The following is a 19,882-nucleotide window of genomic DNA, read 5'->3' on the forward strand; positions in this document are numbered from 1 at the left end:
GGCAGGCATCTGAGATGGAGGGGTAGGCGAGGGCAGGGTGTCCAATTGGGACACTCTGCTGTTTGCCTCCCTGCCTCCACCCTGCCCTGAATGCATGTTCTGAGTTCCTTGTGTCCGTGGAAGAAAAATCCCTTTGGGGCAACTCATCCAGACAACAAGGTTGAAAAGTGCCTAAAATTTTTTTAAGTGATGAATTATGTCCTTCTTGCCTTTGGCCCAAAGTGCTTGAGAAACTTGGGATGGAGAGCCCAGAGTTCCATGAGGTCTGAATTCTTTCTCCAAGAGGGTCCAAGGCTGCACAAATCCGTCCCTGGCTGGTAGAAAGTCATGTGACTTAAGAGGCGGAGCAGATTGGTTGGTTGCAGTCTGGATTAGAGGAGTGCGACCTCCAGGAGACTAAGGCCAATGCTCCTCGGGGTCCCTTGTCGTGCTCATTCACCATCTCATCCCCGGTGCCCAGCACAGTGCCCGACATGAGGCAGGTGCTGCCATGGACATACGAAGGAGGCAGGTGGCTTTTGGTAACTGCTCGCCTGCTGCTCACCTCATCCTCCAGGAGGACACCCTGTGGGCCTCCTGGGACAGTGGCCCTGGGCCCTGGGCTCTATAGTGGGAGTAGCGGTAGCCCGTGAGGCATGAATGGACCTGCCCCTGCCTCCAGAACAGAGCTGTGGGCGGTGTAAGAATGCGCCCCGACAGAGCCGAGCCAGTGGTTCCGGCCCCGCCTCCCTGGCGCTGAGAGACAGGCGGCCTCTGGCCCATCTCGGGAGTCAGTTTTCCTGGTTTCCAGGGTAACTGCTCTGTGCATCTCTTCTGTGCTGGGGCCCTAGTGCTGTTTTTGGAGCTCGCCCCTCAGCTTCCCTCCATCCTTAGGGACTAGTTGGGGGTCTGGAAGAGCACATTTCAAAGTATGGCGGCCTGGAATGGGAATGGGGCTACCCTCCCAATGTCCCAGCCACGCTCTGCTCGCTCTCTGTAAGACAGGAAGAAGGTGCCACGTCCTTGGCCTCCTGGCTGCCTTCCTCTGAGGACAGCTAGAACATGACCTCCTCACAGCTCCCATAATCACTCTCTATCATGTCAGAACCATCATAGTTGGGGGGCGCCGGGGGCTGGCCCCGGCCTGTGGGGAGCCCACCCCCCACCTCGCAGTCGGCATAAGAGGGCCCGGCCCGGCTGAGGCGCATGCTCACCCCCTTGTAGCCCCCCTCTGCCAGGCAGGGCCCTCCCCCGCCCTGCCGGCACTGTGAGTGGTAGTAGCTGATAGCTGTGTACTCGTTGAGACAGGGGGCCAGCAGGCGCTCCTGGGGACTGGGAGGCCGTGGGGGCATCAGATCTTCCAGATTCTGGTTGCTGTAACGGGGTGGGAGGGGTGCCCGCTTGTTTTCTAGCTCCAGTGGGAAGGGGAAACCCCCATAGAGGCCAGTGGGTTCTGGCATCACAGCCAGGTTCTGGTGGCGGTGAGGTGAGGGCGGCAGAGGAGCTGGGGTCACTTCAGAGTGGGGGTACTCCCAGCGTTCCTTCCTGGAGTAAGTAGGCGGCCAGACAGTGGCTCCACCTGGGTACACTGAAAGAGAACAACAAGATAGGGTGAGCTCTGAAATTCCCACGTGAAGGTTCCAGCAGACCTGATAGCTACCACATATAATGGTATGTAGTGGAGATGACCCAAGGAGTCGGTGGCTGTGTGGCCCATCTTTGTGTGTTGTCTCTGGCAGCTTAGGTTGATATCTAGAATCCAGTGGGGCCAAGTTTAAGGCTGGAAGCTTAACCCAAAGCCAGCCCATCTTGCAAATCTGTGCCACTGATCGAAGGGTCAGTGAACAAGGGAAGAATAAGATGGCTCCATGCAGCCCACCCCAAGTGCTGGAGACAGCAGCTCCCTCCCAAGACTTACTGGTTTCGTCTCCTTAATTGAAGGAAACAGACACACAGTTCAGAGTAAGTGTGATGGCATATGTCACTGAGGGTCCTGCTACAACTGACTGAATAGCTGGGTGAGTTAGAATAGGTCACTGCATCTTTATGGGCCCTAGTTCCCTATCGGCAATAAGTTAGTGAAAATACCTGTTGTAACTATTGGTGACTAAGCCAGAAAATACGAAGTGCTTACATATTCACCTCCTTCTGAGCCAAAGATAAGAGAGGGTGAGGTCCCTCCTCTCAACCAGCCAGGTCTAGCCTATGGTCGCTACATCTCCAGATTGGGCAACCAGAAGGTCACCTACTGCTTCTCTTTCCCTTCCTAGAAAAGCACTGATGTGCAGAAGGCCCCTTTTCAGCCCAGGGATCCTACCCATTCTGTAGGCTTCTGCCATGGGCATTGAGCCTATGGAGTGCCTTGGGATTTAGAGAAGTGGGTTATGGTGCAGTAAACCTGGCTTCTGTTCCAGTCCACTAGTGCACTGTGACCTTGAACACACCCCTCCACATCCCATTCCAAGGGACTGAACTGAATGGTGGCCGAAATGCCTTGTGCCTCAATTAGTGCTTAGGTCTACCACCCCATTCCATCAGCCCCAAGGCTAAGGGCCTCTGGCTATACTGACCCATCTCCTCGCCTGACCAGGTCCTCTTAATGATGGACTCATTGTCAGAGCGGGAAGAGACCATGGCCGATGGGAGTCTGGGAGGCACACTGCAGACCACTGGCTGCTGCTTAGAGCTGGGTCCAAAAGTGACGAGTTCATTTGGACCTGAGGTCTTGCTGGGCTCCAGTTGGTTCAGGTTGTTGCAGGAGTTGGTGCTCAGGGGGTTGAGCTCCATGGCAGGCATGGCTTGGGTGTCAACACCAATGCTCCTGGCTAGGAGGTCTGGGTCCTCCATGGCCACGGGCTTGTGAGACTTGCAGCGGCGGCAGTAGAAGAGAAGCCCAACAGTGCTGACAGTAGCGAACAGCAGGACCACTATGATGATCAGAATCTCCTGCGGCCCCCAGTCCTCCCGTGTGATCTCAGGGGTGACCAGGCAGTGTCCTTCTAAGCAGCCCCTTGCCTCCATTTCACACCTGCAGAGACAGAGAAGTAGGTAGGGGGTCGAGTCACTGTTACCCTTTCCATGTCCCCTCTTACAAAGATCATGGGATGGAGGCCCCTGCACTCAAGCCTACCAATTTTCCACCAAAGCAAAAAAGGTAATTATGAAACATATCAACATATCAACTTCAGAACTTTCAGTCCTCTACCAGTAACATATAGGACTCAGCTACTCCCTCCATTATGACCTTTTGGATCTGGACTCAGAGCACATCCATTATTTCCACCCGTAAGGTCTAGACATTGCATGTAGTTTCTACCAGTGAGATCAGATTTCCAACTATATACGGCGATGGAGACGCTAACATACCTCGCTGTCCTCTCGCAATGATGTCAGGGTTCCAGATACAAGTGAGCACTCTCCCAGCAATGGCCATTGGGCCTCGCCAGCAGGTCACAGGGACCCAGCACGGCTCTGCACAGACCTTACATTGGGCAGCTGTCTCAGAGAGAGCACCTGAAACTATGACCTCTCAGGTCACCTTCAGCTTAGTGTTCTGTGGTATTAGGCTCCTATAGAGACTTCTGTGGCTGGCTTTATCTACTTTTGAAAGGGTATTGGGAAAGGCTCCCTCCATTCCACTTGAGTCCAAAACAACTCCCAGTGCCTGACATTTCACAGCCCATGTTTGTCCTTTGGGGTTTAATGTTGTCCTCCCCAAGTTCCTCTTTTAAAAGGGAAACGCCACATGTTAGAAGGAGTGTTCTTCCAACATGTCTGCCGAATGGAGAACATTGTGCACTGCAGAGCAGTAAGTGAAGTGGGCTGGAATGTCCGTTGCCAGGAAAGAGGACTTGGGTCATACCCACACGGGGGGATCTTGGGTAAGCCCTGGGTTACCCCATTCGTAAAATGAGTGGGCGGACTACCTCACTGGCTCTCTTATGCACAAGTTGACAGCAGAGGGCTCCCTTGTGAGTTTGCAAAAAAATAGAATCCCAGGCCTCATTCCTTGGAGACTTCAGTTTAGTTGGTCCAGGATGTGTGTTTTGTACCAGTCCCCCTGATGAGTTTTTTTTTGGGGGGTTATGTTTTGTTTTATTTGTTCTTTTTAGATTTTTATATATTCATTTTTAGGGAGAGAGGGAAGGAGGGAGGAGTAGGAAGCGTCAACTCCCATATGTGCCTTGATCATACAAGACCAGGGTTTCAAACCAGTGACCCCAGGGTTCCAGGTTGATGCTTTATCCACTGCACTACCACAGGTCTCCCTGATGAGTTTTTAAAGGCTCGTAATCGCTTCTTGGCCTTTTGGCTAAGCTCAAGTGTAGTATCTGTTCTTATCAGTTTAATAAAGGCTCGTAAGTTGGGGAGCCGTCAAACAAGTTAACTGCCAAAGCCTCTTGACCGCTAGAATTCTTAGATGTTTTGCCTTTTCTTGCAACCCCTCCAGCCATCCACGCCAAGCCAGCATAGTATGAGCTTGCAGTGAGGTCCGAGACCTATAGCAATGCCTGTACCAAGTGGTCATTATGCCCAGGTCACTTTCTGGGAAGTCATGGTCAAGAGGAAAAGACTAAGAACTTTAGCTATTTTCAGATTTTATCAAAGATCGGAACTGCCTGAGGAGCTGGTTAGAAATGCAGATTCCTAGGCCCCAGCCTGGTGAATCTGATTCCACAGGTTCAGAATAGGGTTTGGGACATGTCTTATGAACAAGCACCTCCCTCTCCCAGAGTATTCTGATGCAGATGATCAGATGGAGAAGCCTTGACCCATGGACCAATGCCACGAAGCCCAGTCCTGGAACACTCTGCCCCTTGCCTCCCATTGGCCACTCTAGAGTTCAGAATGCAGAGCTCATTCCCTAATGGTGCCAGGCCCAGGGGAGGAGCCAATGGCCTGTGGCCTCTCCCATGCTTACCTGTCGCCTGTGTGAGGGTGAGGGCAGTTACAGGAGATGACTCCTTCTGGGGAGGAGATGCAAGTTCCATCTTCCAGGCAGGTTGTCAAAGTACAGTTCTCCCTTCTTTGTTCACAGTGCTTCCCAGAGAACTGTGGGGGACACTTGCAGACATAGCCTGGGAGGAAGAGGAGGGAGGTGAGAGAGGAGTGCATTGGCCCAGCAGTCAGGCAGCCCAGGACGGAGGGGAGACCTCACAGCGTGTGCGCAGATATGTATGCTTGCATTTATTTATTGATGTGGGGCATCGGTGCCCTGTTGGACAGGAAGACTTGATCCTGGCCTTCAAACAACTCACAGCTCTGCAGAGAACAGGCTTCTAAAGAAGAATGCCTCTCCTCCTCATTTACCCCGACAACACTTATCCTAAGTAAGACTCTTCATGGATGGGCTTATCTGATCCCCATGGCAACTCCGAGACTGGGTACTGCTGTCTTCCTTGTTGGGGGGACAGGTACAAGTTGATGGCAGGTTAAGAAAGGAGGCACAGAGAATGTATAACATTCGCTAGGAAGTGGCAAGACTGGGAGTCACACCATGGCAGTTATTTATAATATCAGTATATTAGTAATTATCATAAAACTTGGTTTAATTGAAGGGAAGCATTGGGGGAGGTTTCCTGGAGCAGGCTCTATTTTGGTTGAGACCTGAAGGCTGAGTAAAACTTAGCCAGGCAAAAAAGACAGCGAGGCAAAGAGGCAAGTGTCTCAGGCAGAGAAGAACACGTGTAAGGGCTTAGAGGAGAGGGTGTGGTCAGTCCCAGGAATGAACGCGATGCTGAGGTGGGAGAGCCTGCTGATAAAGTGGGCGGTGGGAGCTGTGGGCATGGAGATGGAAGGAGCCAGGAGCCATATGCAGGAAAAAGGAATTGGGACTCTTATCTGAACAGGAGGGTTAGACACTGCACCAGTCCAAGCAGAAGAGAGACGTGCTTAGATCTGCATTGTATAAAGATCATTCTTTTTATATAAAGTGCCCCTCTGCCCCACAGATGCAGGTGGCGGGAGGGATGCAGGAGAAGGGAGGTGGCTGGTGAAGTGGAAAAGGTGAGAGATGCCTGGGGCTTGAGTCAGAGTGACAGCAGCGGGGACAGAGAGTAGTGATGACACTAACATGTGTGTGACAAACACAACCTCCTACACCCGAGATCCCCATTCACACCCTTCCCCCAGCCCCCCAAAACAAATAGAGAGAAAGTTCTTACTGAGCAAGAAGGAAGGCTCTTTGCTTCCCCTAGTGTCGACCTAGCAGATCGCATCTGGTTACTCACCAGGCAGTAGGGAAAAGAGGGATATTTGGAATCAGGAGGCAGAGTGTTTCACTGCCATCTGCACCTAGAACATGCCTCTCTCGCCTTACTGCCACGTGACCATGGGGGAGCTGCTTTGCCTTTCTGGGCTTCCCTTACATAGCCCAGCAATTCCTGAGCTGTGAAATAGAGCTATCATTGGCTCTTCCCTCCTTCCCCCTTTGCCTCCTTTCCTGCGTCCCTCTTTCCCTCCCTTCCACCCTCCTTCCCTCCCTCTCTCTCTTCTTCCCTCATGGGGCTGTGGTGAAAGAATACGCTTTGTAAACCCTATAGTGATATATGATTGCTAGTCCAACATGTCAGGGTCCTTGAAGAGCCTCCTGGGATAAGCCTTGGTGTCACGCACCAGGACTCACCTGTGCCTGTGCTCACGTGGGCCTGTGAGCACTTCCCACCGTTGAGACACGGGTTCTGGCTGCAGTCTTTGCTGTGGAAGCAGCACTGGGTGAGGGCCTGCCTCTCCAGCAAGCCTGCCGCCTTCTTGCCCTCGGCCAGCAGCTCCAGTGCCTCTCCATTGATCATGACCGCGTCTAGGCAGCCTTCGAAGCCCTGGGAGACATTTGGGGGAGAATGAGAGAGGACCAGGCCGCCTAGAAAGAGGTCTCTTTCAGGCCTCAGACCCTGGCAGTTCTCTGGCAGCACAAGGGAGCCGTTGCCTGAGCTATCCACCAACAGGCGAATGGAAGTGTCAGTCTCCTTCACCAGGACAGAGTGCCACTCTTGGTCATTCACGTGGAGCCAGGAGGAAAGAACTCCATAGAAACCACCCGGGCAGCGGTATTCCAGCTGGAGCACTCCATCCACCAGCTGCAAAGAAAACCCAGATGGCCGTCAGTGAAGTGCAGAGTCCTTCTAAAAAGCCCTGCTAACAGACTGCCAGTGCAAAGAATGTTGGTTGTATTTGCATGGGTGGGAGGGGTAGTGCTTGGTGATTTTCAAGACTGTTGTAGACATTGTGTTTGTCAAGATAAAAGCCTTCAAAGTGCTCTTCTGTCTGTGGGGTTTTTTTTGTTTTTTTTTGGTATTTTTTTCTGAAGCTGAAAACGGGGAGAGACAGTCAGACAGACTCCCGCATGCGCCCGACCGGATCCACCCGGCACGCCCATCAGGGGCGAGGCTCTGCCCACCAGGGGGCGATGCTCTGCCCCTCCGGGGCGTCACTCTGCCACGACCAGAGCCACTCTAGCTCCTGGGGCAGAGGCCAAGGAGCCATCCCCAGCGCCCAGGCCATCTTTGCTCCAGTGGAGCCTTGGCTGCGGGAGGGGAAGAGAGAGACAGAGAGGAAGGAGGGGGTGGGGGTGGAGAAGCAAATGGGCGCTTCTCCTATGTGCCCTGGCCGGGAATCGAACCCGGGTCCCCCGCACGCCAGGTCGACGCTCTACCGCTGAGCCAACCGGCCAGGGCCTGTCTGTGGTTTTATTTGGCCCTCACTGCACTCCACGGGATGGCCTGGGCAGGGATGACAGCTCCATTTCACGGAGGAGGAAACTGAGGCCCAGTGATGCCTTGCTGTCTTTCAGATTCTTTCAGAACACTCTCACAGGCCTCTCTAGTGTTCTACACTTCCGAACAGGATTGGCCTTCAAAGACACCAAAACCTCCCTCTTACTCCCACTCCCTTATTGAACAGTTCAGCAGTTCTTGACATGGTTTTCCAAGATCTATTCAGGGGACCTACAAGGGGAAACTATTTTCATAATCATCCTAAGATGTTATTTGCCTTTTCTACTCTCATTGTCTCACAAATATTCAGTGGAGATTTCTGACATGTGCTATCACAGTGGATGAAGGAAGAAGCAGATAAAATTTTGGAAAATGTAATTATTTTTCATAAAAATATGGTTTTTATGTGAACATGTAAATGGCTTTGTTATTTTTAAATGAATTAACAAATAAACATGTTTAACACTTGTCAGTTTTAATTTCTAAACCTGAAAATGTTGATAGCTATATATAACCCATATAAACAAAACTTTCTTAGGCTCATCAATCATTTATTTCTAAGAGGGTAAAAAGTCCTGAAATCAAAGTCTGAGAACCACTGGGTTAAAACATTTTAGTTCCCCTACTCTAAGAAGTGGGACTACTCATGGTCTAATCTTTTCCTGGGCACTGTGGGTTAGGCAGAGCTTCCTCTGGGTGAAATCTGAAGATACAACCCAGTGTGGGTTCGTAGGATTAGCCATTTGTATATCACCTTCCTGGTTTTTGCCCTGATTCATTAATACCTATACCATTATTTACTTAAAAAGGAAACTTACCATAATACAGTAAATGGAAAAATAGCATGACAAAAATAAGTACAACTCAAAACATTGTCCTTAAATCACTCCTTTGACCTTACCCAGGACCACAAGTCCATCCATCCATCCATCCCACCATCTCTGTCTCTCGCCTCCTCAGTAATGCCCTCACACCTCTCCTTATCCAGCTTAAATTCCATGGCCAAATTTCTAGCCCTCTCTTACTTGGTAGAACTCACTTGGCAAACCTACAAATCTGATAAAACTCGACTCTCCCCCTATTCTGTGTGAGCACCATGACTGGAGAGAAACTCACAGCCTCACTTATTGGTCTCCCTTTAATTTCATGCCCATGAGTCTCAAAGGAATCCTTCATGTTGCTCAACAATCACACTCTCTTCCTTATTCCATTTACTCTCCCAGATGACTGTTTCACAAGTTCTCTCTCCCCAGACTCCTAATGCCTCCCTCCCCACTCTCGCTCTCAGCAATCAGATGGGGACTTGCAGGAACTCTCATGGTCACATCTGTCCATGTTAGTGAGAGCCAGTCAGTCTCTCCACTCATGTATTAGAGCCTATCCCCCTTACTTCCTCAAGGAAAAGATTCCACTGACTCTTTCTATTTCCTCCATCTGTATTCATTCTCTGCCAGGTCATTTTCATTGTTACTTAAACATTATTGTTTTAGTGTTGTTTTTGTTTTTATTTATCTTTTTAGTTTTTTAGATTTTATTTATTGATTTTTAGAGAGATGAGAGAGAGAAAGAGGGGCGAAGAAACAGGACACATCAATTCATAATAGTTGCTTCCTTCATGTGCCTTGACTAGGCAGGCCCAGGGTTTTGAACCGGTGACCTCAGTGTTGCAGGTCAATGCTTTATCCACTGCGCCACCACAGGTCAGGCTAGTATTATTTTTAAAAAACTAACTTGAACCTACTTCTGTTAGCAAATATCACTTTTTTTTTGGTCTGCTTCCCTTTGCACCAAAATCTCACGCCCACACACCACCACACCAAAACCACTGGTGTCAGGGTATTCAGCGACCTCTGTGTTGCCAAATCCAGCGATTAATACCACTTCCCGTCTTAGCTGGCCTGTCAGCAGCATATCGCCCAGCTGATCACTCACTCCTTCCTTCTTGATGCATGTCTTCATTTGGCTTCCTGGATACAACACTTTCTTGGTTTTCCTCCACCATCACTGGTTGCTCCTTTTCCGTCTCCTTTGCTGGACCCTCCTCTTCCCCCAACATCTCAATGTTAGAGTGTCTCCAGAATGAAGGCTTGATCTACTCTCTTTTTCCTCTGCCCTCTGTGGTGATCTTCATTGCCAGCCCAGACCTTTCTCACAAACACTAGACTTCTCTATCCAGCTCCACAAGGAGGTCTAATCGGCATTTCACACTCATATGTCCAAAACTGAGCTCCAGCTCTTCCCCCCAGACCTGCTTGACCCAAATTCTTCCTTGGGTCTGTGGATGGCAACTCTATCCCTTCTAGTTGCTCAGGCCAAAATCTTGCTCCTTGATTTTTCTTCCTCATTCAGTTTTTCAGGAAATCCTGTTGGTTTTACCTTCAAATTCTATCCAGGATCTGACCTCTTCTTCTCAGTTCCCTGCCATTACCCTGGTCTAAACCACCATCATCTCTCATCTGAATTACTGCTTTTTGGCTGATCTCTCTGCTTCTATTCTTGTTTTTCTAAGGTCTATTCTTACCACAGTGGCCATGAGGACCCTTTTTGCACATGTTAATTCTCTGCTCAAAGCCTTCTGATGCTCTGCATTTTGTTCAGAATAAAAGCCAAAGTCCTTAACTGGCCTATGAGACCCTTATAGATCTGCCCCCACTTCATTACATCTCTGATCTCAAGTCTTACTACTACTGTCCCCTTACTCACTTCAATCAAGCCACACAGACCTCTGCACCTCTGGGGTGTTCCTTGAGCATGCTAAGGAATCTCCTGCCAAATACTGTTCCCTGCATCTAGAATGCTGTTCTCCCGGACGTCTAAGCTAACTCACTCCCTGTAAATTATTGTTCAGTTATCACATCAATGAAGCCTTCCCTGACCATGTTATTTAAAATTGCAACTCTGAAGTCCTGCTTTCCCTTAACCTTTTTCTCCCCTCTTTTAACTCAAAGCATTTATCACATTCAGACAAACTCTACTTTTCTGACTTAGTTTGGTTCATGTCAGCCTTCCCTGTAGGATGAAAGCTCTAAGAGGAGTTTTTGTCTTATTCCCTGATGAGTCCCAGACACCCAGAATAGTACCTGTCATGCTCAATAAATATCTACTGAATGAATTAAATTCTATTGAGCCAAAGTCTGTTCCTCTTTGTCAGAGTGGGAGACTGACACGTGTGCTAGAGGTGTTAACATCAGGAAGGTGAACCGAGACTTTCTAGACGGCCTAATCAGGGGAACTGAAAGACTGAGAGAAAGGATATTTGTTTTCTTCCATGTGACCTAATGCTGGCTTTGTCATGATGAATGGCCAGTGGTAGCCAGTCTCCCTTCCTGGGAGACCCTGTTTCTACTATTCTGCAGAAGTGAGAAAAGCACCACGGCTAGTGGCCCCACCCATCTCTCTATCCTCAAAGACTCTCTTACTCTATAGAGCAGCGGACCTTGGTTGTTATACTGAGTCATATATTCTCAGGTGGGGTGGCTTTGGCCATCATGACTGGAAGCTCTCATGTCCTGATCCAGTAGTCAGACCCAACATCCCTGAAAACCACGCAGGGATTTCTTTGCGGAAATTGGCCTTCTTGACCATGCCCATGCTGCCCCCACCCAGCCTGGCACACACGCATGGAATCTCTCGGGCTGGCAGTGCCTTACCTTCAGGGAGATACAGACCGTCCCATTGCTGAACAGGAGAATGGCCTGTGACTGGAGTGTTTTCAGATGGAAACGGATGTGCCAGTTCTGAGCCTCTGGGAGACTGTACCGCCCAAAGCTCTGCCCACTGAACCTGGCGGCAGTCCCTGTGAAAGCAACCAGACATGTCACCGCCATGGGAAATGGTCCCCATTGTGCCCTGGAACTGTCTCATTCAACCCAGGGTGGCAGACAGAGTCATTGCTCATTTTATAAATGAAGAAATGGAGGCTGGGGGGTTACTTGTCCCGGGTTATACAGCTAGACAGGGCCATCATCCTGTACTTCCTTGTTTGACCCCAGGGACCCTTGCCTTGGGTCCTAGTCTGGGTCAGAAACTATGAGCTCAACCATTAAGAAAGCAAGAACCAAGCCAGAGATATAATCAATCTAATGTGTGGAGATCAAGAATTTTTATCCTACATAGTTTCTATGTTCCTTCTGCCATCACTTGGGGAAGAAGGAAGTCGAATTGGAGAGGGTTTTGCATATATGTGTGATTTCAGAACACCACAGGTTTTTTTTGTTTTTTTGTTCTTTTTCACCACTAGTATCTCTATCACTGGGAGTGTAAGCACTTGGGTAAGCAGTTCCCAAATGAAATGCTGCCGAGAGGCCAAGGGACACTGTGCCAAAGGAAATGACAGATCATGTGACCAGAACTTCTATAAAGTCCTGCATACTCCAACCCTTGCAGAATTGCTAAATGCAGTTGCCTAAGGGAGTCTGAGACTTCAACACTTGAGTTTCTCATGCTTATTTGACTATGGGACCCTCTTATGTGGACTCCCTATTCATAGCCTTTGGAAATAGCATTCTGCGGAACCCCCTTTGGAAAATGCTGTATTATACTCAGCACTGCCCTTTTGAGATCTTAAAATATCCACCCTCCCCGGAAGTGAGTTCAGATATTATGTCCCTGAGGATAAGCTTACAGTTGTCAGGGGGAAGGATTAGTGGTACAATCCTTAATGGAGGTACTGAACCAGGCAAAAGGAATTCTTGAAGAGGGAACAAGAAAGGTGGAGAAAGGAAGAACCAGAAAGCCCGAGGCACATGGGATTATAAAATCCTAAAAGGCTGTCACATCATAGGCCTAATCCTCTCTGACGCTGGCGAGTCCATTGTAGTAGCTCTGTTCTTGGATGGGATATTGGAGGTGATCTAGATCAGAAATTCCCAAAGCTGCTCAATCTCAGCATCAACTGGAGAGTCTTTTAAAATACAGAATGCCAGGCCCTACTCTCAGAGAGTGTGACTCAGTCGTGCTGGTGGCATCTGTATTTTAAAACTCTCCCCAGGATGGGTGTAGTGACTAGAAGAGAGGCCAAGGGAGGTTTCTGAGATGCTGGTCAGGTTCTGACCCTGGGTCTAGGTTCTGGTTAGATGGGTGTATTTGGTTTGTGAGTACTTGTTGAGTTGTATACTTATGATGCATAGATCTTTCTGTCTGCTATATTTCCCTAAAGTTTAAAAAAAAATTTAAAAGAACCCCAAAACTTCTTTCCAAGTGATTCTAGTTATCTGTGAGCCCATGGACCACCTGTTTCAGTACTGACCGAGGCGCTGGTTAAAAATGCCAATGCCAGGCCTCACCAAAGGCTTTCTAAATAAAAAATGCTGGAGGTGACGTCCAGGAGCAGGTCTTTTTAAAAACGCACTCCCTGGGAGATTTCACACAATTTTTAATTTTAGAACCTTTGTTGTCCGATGCCAGATGGTCAAGAGGGAAACTTCAGCCATTGCCGCTTTCCCTGCAACCCACTCTGAGGCAAGAGACAGAAGAAGGGAGCCCTGCACCCCAAGAGTAGCTCACCCAGCCTAAATCCAGTGGGCCGCTGGAAAGTCTACAAATCTGAGAATTGCCCTAATGCAAGCCTGGTGGATGCATAGAGGGTACCCCAGGCCAGGCAGGGGCAATGGTGAGCTGGGGGCAATGTCATCCTCTTTTTGCCAATGCTCCTGTGCATTGGTTTTAATGCCAGGGGTGCTGGAGTGAATCCTGCCAGGAAACTGAGTTCCTGAAGAGCTGGGCAGAGCCCTCAGGCTTTCCAGCGGGACGCACAGGTATTTGAAGAACCAGCCCTTCACTGGAAGCTATACAGTTTCAGGCAAACCGATACAATATAGTCCCCAGACTTTAGTTTCAACTGCTGATGGAGCTATGACCCTGCTTCGTAGGGTTGTAGTGACAATGAGTAACAGCTGCATGTACACAGAGCCTGGCACATAGCAGAGTCCTTATAGCAACAACTGCTACCCTGTGAATGATGGCCACCACTGATGGGATGCTTATTATGGGCCAGCCAGGGATTAAGTGCTTTTGTATCCATTAAGTAATTTATTCCCCCAACCAACTCAAGGAGGCAGATGATAAGTTTTTCATTATTTTATGCATGAGAAACTAAAGCCCGGAGGATTTTTTTTTTCAGAGACAGAGAGAGAGTCAGAGAAAGGGATAGATAGGGACAGACAGACAGGAACAGAGAGAGATGAGAAGCATCAATCATTAGTTTTTTGTTGCGACACCTTAGTTGTTTATTGATTGCTTTCTCATATGTGCCTTGACCGCGGGCCTTCAGCAGACTGAGCAACCCCTTGCTCCAGCCAGCGACCTTGGGTCCAAGCTGGTGAGCTTTGCTCAAACCAGATGAGCCCACGCTCAAGCTGGCAACCTCGGGGTCTCGAACCTGAGTCCTCCACATGCCAGTCTGGCGCTCTGTCCACTGCACCACTGCCTGGCCAGGCAGCCCAGAGGATTTTTAATAAACTCCCAAGGTCACCCAGCTAATAAAAGTGATAGAACTAGGGCTCAAACATGAGCCATCTCGTCTAAACCTTGAAGCTATAACCACCAGCTACAGTAATAACAGTGGCAATGCTAGGGACTGTAGTTTATTGACCACTTTCTATATCAGGCACTTTTCTAAGCAAGCACTTGATATTTAATACTCATTTAATCCCTACAACAGCTCAAAGGCACAGAAAGGTTAAGTAATTTTCCTAAGGTCATATGTCTAGCAACTGGCAGAGCTGAGATTTGAACCAGGGCAGCTTAACACAAGAGTCCATGCTCTTAACCATGATGCTAAACTGCCTCTTGAATTCTTACCATTATTTTCCAAATTCCAAAAGGTGGCCAGGGATAGGGTGCTATTCTGAGACTAGCTTTTGTGAGGCTACCCCGGCCTTTATCCCTGTTAAAACTCCCCTCTAAGTGCCCACAGACCCTCCCTGAGGTCTCCATCCCTAGAGTCAGCTGGCTGAGCGCACAGTGGGGGCCCTGGGAAGGCCTGTTCCTCACCATTGCAGGGGCATTTCCTCTCCAGGCGGTGCCGCGGGGTGAGGATGCTGAGCCTGGCTGTACTGTACGTGGGCCCGACCCTGGGGTCCAGGTGCACTGTCTCTTGGCAGATTTGGCCCTGGCAGCTGGGCCCCTGGCAGGGCACCACAGGCATGGCTGACCTCATCTGAATGCCCACTGAGTGCTCCATCTCCTTGGCCGAGCGAGCGATGAGAGTCGCCAGCTCCTGCAGCTTGTGGAAGGTTCGGGAATGCCCCTGGAAGACCAGAAGCACATCCACCCCAGCCGCGGCCTCTGCGGGCTGAAGGCTGGCCAGGTGGATGTTGGCTCGTTTGATGTCCAGCTTGTTGCCGAGGAACCTCTGCAGGTTCCTCCAGTGGTCGCTCACCAGCTCCTCCGGGGTGAGCTGCTGGAAGCCCATCCACATGGTCTGCTGCAGAGCCTGCCGCCCCACGTGCCACACGTGGGCGTGGACCCCGGCAGTGGCCGTGAATGTCCCATCGCTGACTGTGACGTTGAAGGCATAGCGGCCAGGAGGCAGTCCCCGGGCAGCGATGATCTTGCCATCCGACGCACCCACCGAGAAGAGCCTGCCCAGGCTCCCCTCCCCTGCCAGGCTGTAGGTCAGTGTGTCCTGCGGGTCTCGGTCTGTGGCATGGATTTTGCCCACCATGCCGCCCTGGAACTCCTCCTCCCCCATGGTGATGAAGATCTCCAGGGGGAGGGCAGAGGGCGGGTAGTAGCTCTGCTCGGTGACATGGACTCTGACGGATGTGGACGATGAAAGGGGAGGGCTGCCGCTGTCTGACACCTGTGGGCAAGAGAAGCGCTTGTCACTGTAGGACCGTGGCCCAGGCGAGGCTGGCCTCCTTGGGGAATCACGCCTCTCTCCTGGAGGGCAGGCTCAGCACGTTGTCACATTTGAGAAGGGAAGTAACTCCAAAAGCACTGAAGGTTTTGTGGAGGGAGTTACATCCTGCAACACACTGTAAACTTAACTCCACCCCTCATTTGACATCTCTCTGAGCCTCTCCCTAAGTCTCCCTAAGCCTCTCCACCCACATCTTCCAGCCTCCTTCCTCTGGAACTTCTCTCATTTTCTCTTTCTTTAACTGAGTCATCAAAGGTCTTTAAGCGATTCCCATGTGCATCCTTCATGGTCCCGACGGCCTTGGGAGGCTCTCTTTGGGATTCCCCTCTACCCTGTAATTGGCTTCAGGGTTGGGGTGGCATTTCTTCTTCAGTTCTGCTAACAAATATTTGTTGTGTGCCTCCTTTGGGCCAGGCCCTCGGCTGTGGTCAGGAGAAATAGACAATGAATGAGGTGCTAAATAATAAGCCAGAGGATGCCACCCTTGGGTAAAGTGCTGGGGAGGAAATGAACAGAGCAAAGGCAGAACATCTGAAGACTGAAAGACCCACCTCAGATCAGGTGGAGAGACAGTGTCTCAGTGGGTGTGACACTTGAGCTGAGTCCTGAGGAATGAGACAGGTGAGGGAAAGAGGTGACAGACAGGGAACAGTCCTGGAATAGGAAAGAACGGGGTGGGGGGTGCTTAACAAAACAGAAAGGGGCCGCTGTCATTGGAGGAGTGAGCAGGGACCCTGTTCCTGATGGGCAGAGAAGCACAAGGTGGTATTTTATGTCACAGCCATGAAAAGTCAATGAAAGTTTTAAGCAAGGCAGTGACACGACCTCCGCTAAGCAAAGAAAGGAATGTAAATAAAAAATTCATTTTCTTTCACATTTTACCAAGCCATCTCTGCAACGTTCTGCCCAGACTTAGCAAGGAAAACTATGGTTTTCCTTCCTCTCCTCAGTGACATTATTACTTTCTAATGGTCACCCATGGTCTCCAATTTTCTCCACGGTACTATCTTGTTCATGTACATTCCAGTGCTTTGAGTGAGCGAGCAAGTTGTAAAGTTACACCTACGGCTGTGAATTGTGCATAACACTGAAGAAATATCAATAGCAACGACAATAATTTATGCTACTACTAATTATAATGCATAACTAGCATTAACTGAATACAAACTGTGCACTTTAAATGCATGATCATACTTTGTCTTTCTCAAGAGATAGGTGCCATGAAGTCTCCTATTTTACAAAAGATACAGCTGAGGCTCAAAGAGGTCAAGTAACTTGCCCAAAGTCACACAGTAGGTAAGGTCAGAGCTGAATCTGAACTTCTACTATGTCCTTAGCCTGTATGTTTGTTTATGTATGTATTTATTTTGCTGGTTTATAGTGCCTCCTAGTGAATAGAAGTATAAAATGCAGGACAAATCAAAGAAATGGTGATGCCGCCAGTAGTTACTGAGAGATTGTCAGGACCAGGATACAGAGGTCAGGAAGCTGTTCTCTCTAGTCTCTCCCTAGATAATCACATCCACGCCCTTGGCTTTGAGCTTTCTCTACACTATCCCACACCTGTCCTCTGATCTACAGTCTCCCAGCCCCAACTACCTATTGTACACCTCTGCTTAGATCTCATGGACACCTGAAAAGTAGCATGTGCAGAACAGAGCCCTCATTCTACCCCTTAGGTGTGTACTTCTCCCTCCCCTTCCCTCAGTCTGTTTGGTCTCATAAATGGCACAACCACCAGGCTTCACTGGAGCCAGGAGTCTGGGACTCATCACTGACTTTTCTCTTGTTTCTCTCTCCCATATCCAGTCCATTACCAGCTCGTGTTTACTGCCTCGCAAAACTTGTCCCGAATCTATCCATTTCTTGCATCTTCACCATCATCTGGAGGTCTCAGCACAGCTATCTCCAGTTTGGATGACTTCTCATTCTTATCCTCGACCACTCTTGCCCCTCCACTTGCTCCTCTAGAGCTTCAAAAAGGAGCCTCCTGAGACACAAGGGGCACTTCTCTGTCAGAGACCCTTCAACCACTTCTCACCCACTTTGATTAGAATCTAAAAGTATTACCAACGCTTATAATTTGGACGGCTATACTTCCTTGTTTGCCCGAGACAGTCTTGATTTTCACCTGCTGTGTATCAGCTATCACCGATGAACTGTTTTTAGTGCCTCTCTCACTCTCAGGAGCATCACAGTTTGGACCTCAAATAATACAGTCACCCAAGCTCCGAGGCCTCCATTGATCGGCCTAGCTCATCTCTTCGAAGTTATTCATTGCTCACCATGGTTCAACATGCTTTGACCACACTGGCCACATCTTAGGTTGCTGCAAGCTTTTTTCCAATCAGGACTTGGCTCAATTCATTCTTCCTGTGCTGTGACAGTCTCCTGCCCACTTTTTACATGGCTGGCTCCTCAGGTCTCAGCTCAGGAAGCCCCTACTTCATGAGGGCGGCCACCTGCTGAATATGTATCTCTCTTGTGCCTTAAGAGCCTCTCATCACTTTCTTTCTTTGTCTATTTACTTATTTGTTTATCTCTGCAATTAGACTCAAAAGCCCATAGGGCAGGAACCATTGCCCTCTCTCCGTCCTCTGTATTACTAGACACGAGCATAGGGTTCAGCATATGACAGGTGCTCAATAAGTATTTGTTGAAAGGCTGACTGAATGAATGACTAGCTGGCTGGCTGAATGGATGAATACATCATTCAGAGCCTAGAGAAGTTCACAGAATAGCAGGGTCCACTAGACTTGAGACTTAGGAAAGGGATTGGGGGGGGGAGGAATGAAATGAGAGAGAAATGTTTAATCGCCATCTTGGCTACTATCACTGGACACTTGTCACACAACCCATAACAATACCACCATAATCCCTTACACAGGCGTATGTATTCTCTCATCTGACCCCACACTTCTCTGGGGTAGATCTTTAACAAGACCTGAGGTTCAGAGAGCTGTCTTAACCAACCTCAAGGAGTGAAAGCCAGGTTGAGGCTTTCTGCCCTGGGAATCAGGGCAGAAATTAAGAGCGTGGGTTCTGGGGTCAAAGTGCTTGGGTTTGAAGCAATCCACCTCTGCCACCTACTAGTGGTATTACTCCGAGCCAGCCACTAACCCTCTGTGTGCCTCAGTTATCACATCTGTAAAGTGGGGGTGATAACTGTACCTGCCCTAAAGCATGTTGTGAAGATTTAATGCAATGATGCATGGTCAGCACTTAGCCCAGAGCCTGGCACATAGTAAGCATAGTAAGAGCTCTGTACATTTCCCCTCCCTAATAATTGAAGCACTGAGAGAGCTTTTACCAGCACATTCACTGTTCCCATGGTCACCAGCCATGCTCTCACCTCGATCTGAAGCTGATACCATTCCTGGACTCTCCTGCTCAGGTACGTGGTGGTCACCAGCCAACCATCTGGGGTCACTTGGAAGGCAGAGCCATCGTTCCCCTTGGTGATTTGAAATGAGTAGGGGGGGCCATTTTCTGGGGAATCTGGGTCACTCAGGATCAGCTGCAGGACTTTGCTGCCAATGGGACAGTTCTCCTGAGACCGAGAGTAAGAGGAAATCAAAGAGCAAAATGAGTCCCAGTTCTTCCTCTCACATCTCTCTGGATCCCCTTGTGTGGGATGAGTCCTCAGCATCCTGGCTGCTCCCAGACCACGCCTACATTTTGAGCTGTCGTTCATTCATTCTGCCTGCCTGCTGGGAGTTAGTTGTTGACTTTGTGAATCTAGACCCGCGCAAGGTCCCAGCCCCTGTTTGGGTAGACGGACACCAGTGGTGAGTACACTCCTCTAGGAGGGAAGTGCAGGGAGGATGGGTGCAGGATGCCTTTGGAAGGCCAAGCGTACCTGAATAGAGGTGCTGTAGTTGAGCTGGAAGAATCTTGGTGGGTTATCATTGACATCAACCACTTGGATGGCAATGTCTATGTCTTCATGCAGTGGGGGCTGCCCGCTGTCTGTGGCTCGGAGCCTCAGGGAATAGCTAGAAGTCTATATAGCAAGATACCCAGTGGAGAATTAGCAATGAGACCCCTGCAAGTCCCCCTCTTTGATTAATTATCAATATTTTCAGAAAAATAAGATAGAGACATTCCCCTATGCCCACCACCTATTGCCCAACCATAGCATACTAGGGCCCACATTCTGGAATCAGGAAGAAGTTGGTTTGATTTCCAGTTCAACCACTCACTAGCTGAAAGACCTTGGGGAAATGACCAAACTTCTCTGATACAATATCGGGACCCATTTCCTAGGATTATATTAAGGAGCAAATGGCATAACAAATGTAAAGCACTTAGCAAAGTCCTCGGCACA

At 49.4% G+C, this 19,882-nt stretch overlaps 1 protein-coding gene and 1 pseudogene across 3 annotated transcripts in view; one reads left to right on the forward strand and one right to left on the reverse strand.

The window, feature by feature from the left end:
- Nucleotides 1-193: 193 nt before the first annotated feature.
- The window catches only part of FAT2 (FAT atypical cadherin 2), a 79,040-nt gene continuing 59,351 nt past the window's right edge, over nucleotides 194-19,882 (reverse strand). For 2 of the 3 annotated variants that reach the window (XM_066273061.1, XM_066273062.1), the window contains exons 17-24: nucleotides 19,415-19,558; nucleotides 18,908-19,105; nucleotides 14,685-15,495; nucleotides 11,342-11,487; nucleotides 6,605-7,055; nucleotides 4,901-5,057; nucleotides 2,550-3,007; nucleotides 194-1,567 (exon numbers count right to left, since the gene is read on the reverse strand). In XM_066273061.1, the coding sequence (XP_066129158.1) occupies nucleotides 1,035-1,567; nucleotides 2,550-3,007; nucleotides 4,901-5,057; nucleotides 6,605-7,055; nucleotides 11,342-11,487; nucleotides 14,685-15,495; nucleotides 18,908-19,105; nucleotides 19,415-19,558 (2,898 nt within the window). In that variant the 3' untranslated portion in view covers nucleotides 194-1,034. The remainder of the gene's footprint in view (nucleotides 1,568-2,549; nucleotides 3,008-4,900; nucleotides 5,058-6,604; nucleotides 7,056-11,341; nucleotides 11,488-14,684; nucleotides 15,496-18,907; nucleotides 19,106-19,414; nucleotides 19,559-19,882) is intronic. The other variant, XM_066273064.1, reaches the window with a different exon arrangement.
- LOC136336804 (U2 spliceosomal RNA) lies at nucleotides 4,272-4,380 on the forward strand (annotated as a pseudogene).

This window comes from Saccopteryx bilineata, chromosome 4 (assembly GCF_036850765.1).
Source record: "Saccopteryx bilineata isolate mSacBil1 chromosome 4, mSacBil1_pri_phased_curated, whole genome shotgun sequence".
Lineage (NCBI taxonomy): Eukaryota > Metazoa > Chordata > Mammalia > Chiroptera > Emballonuridae > Saccopteryx > Saccopteryx bilineata.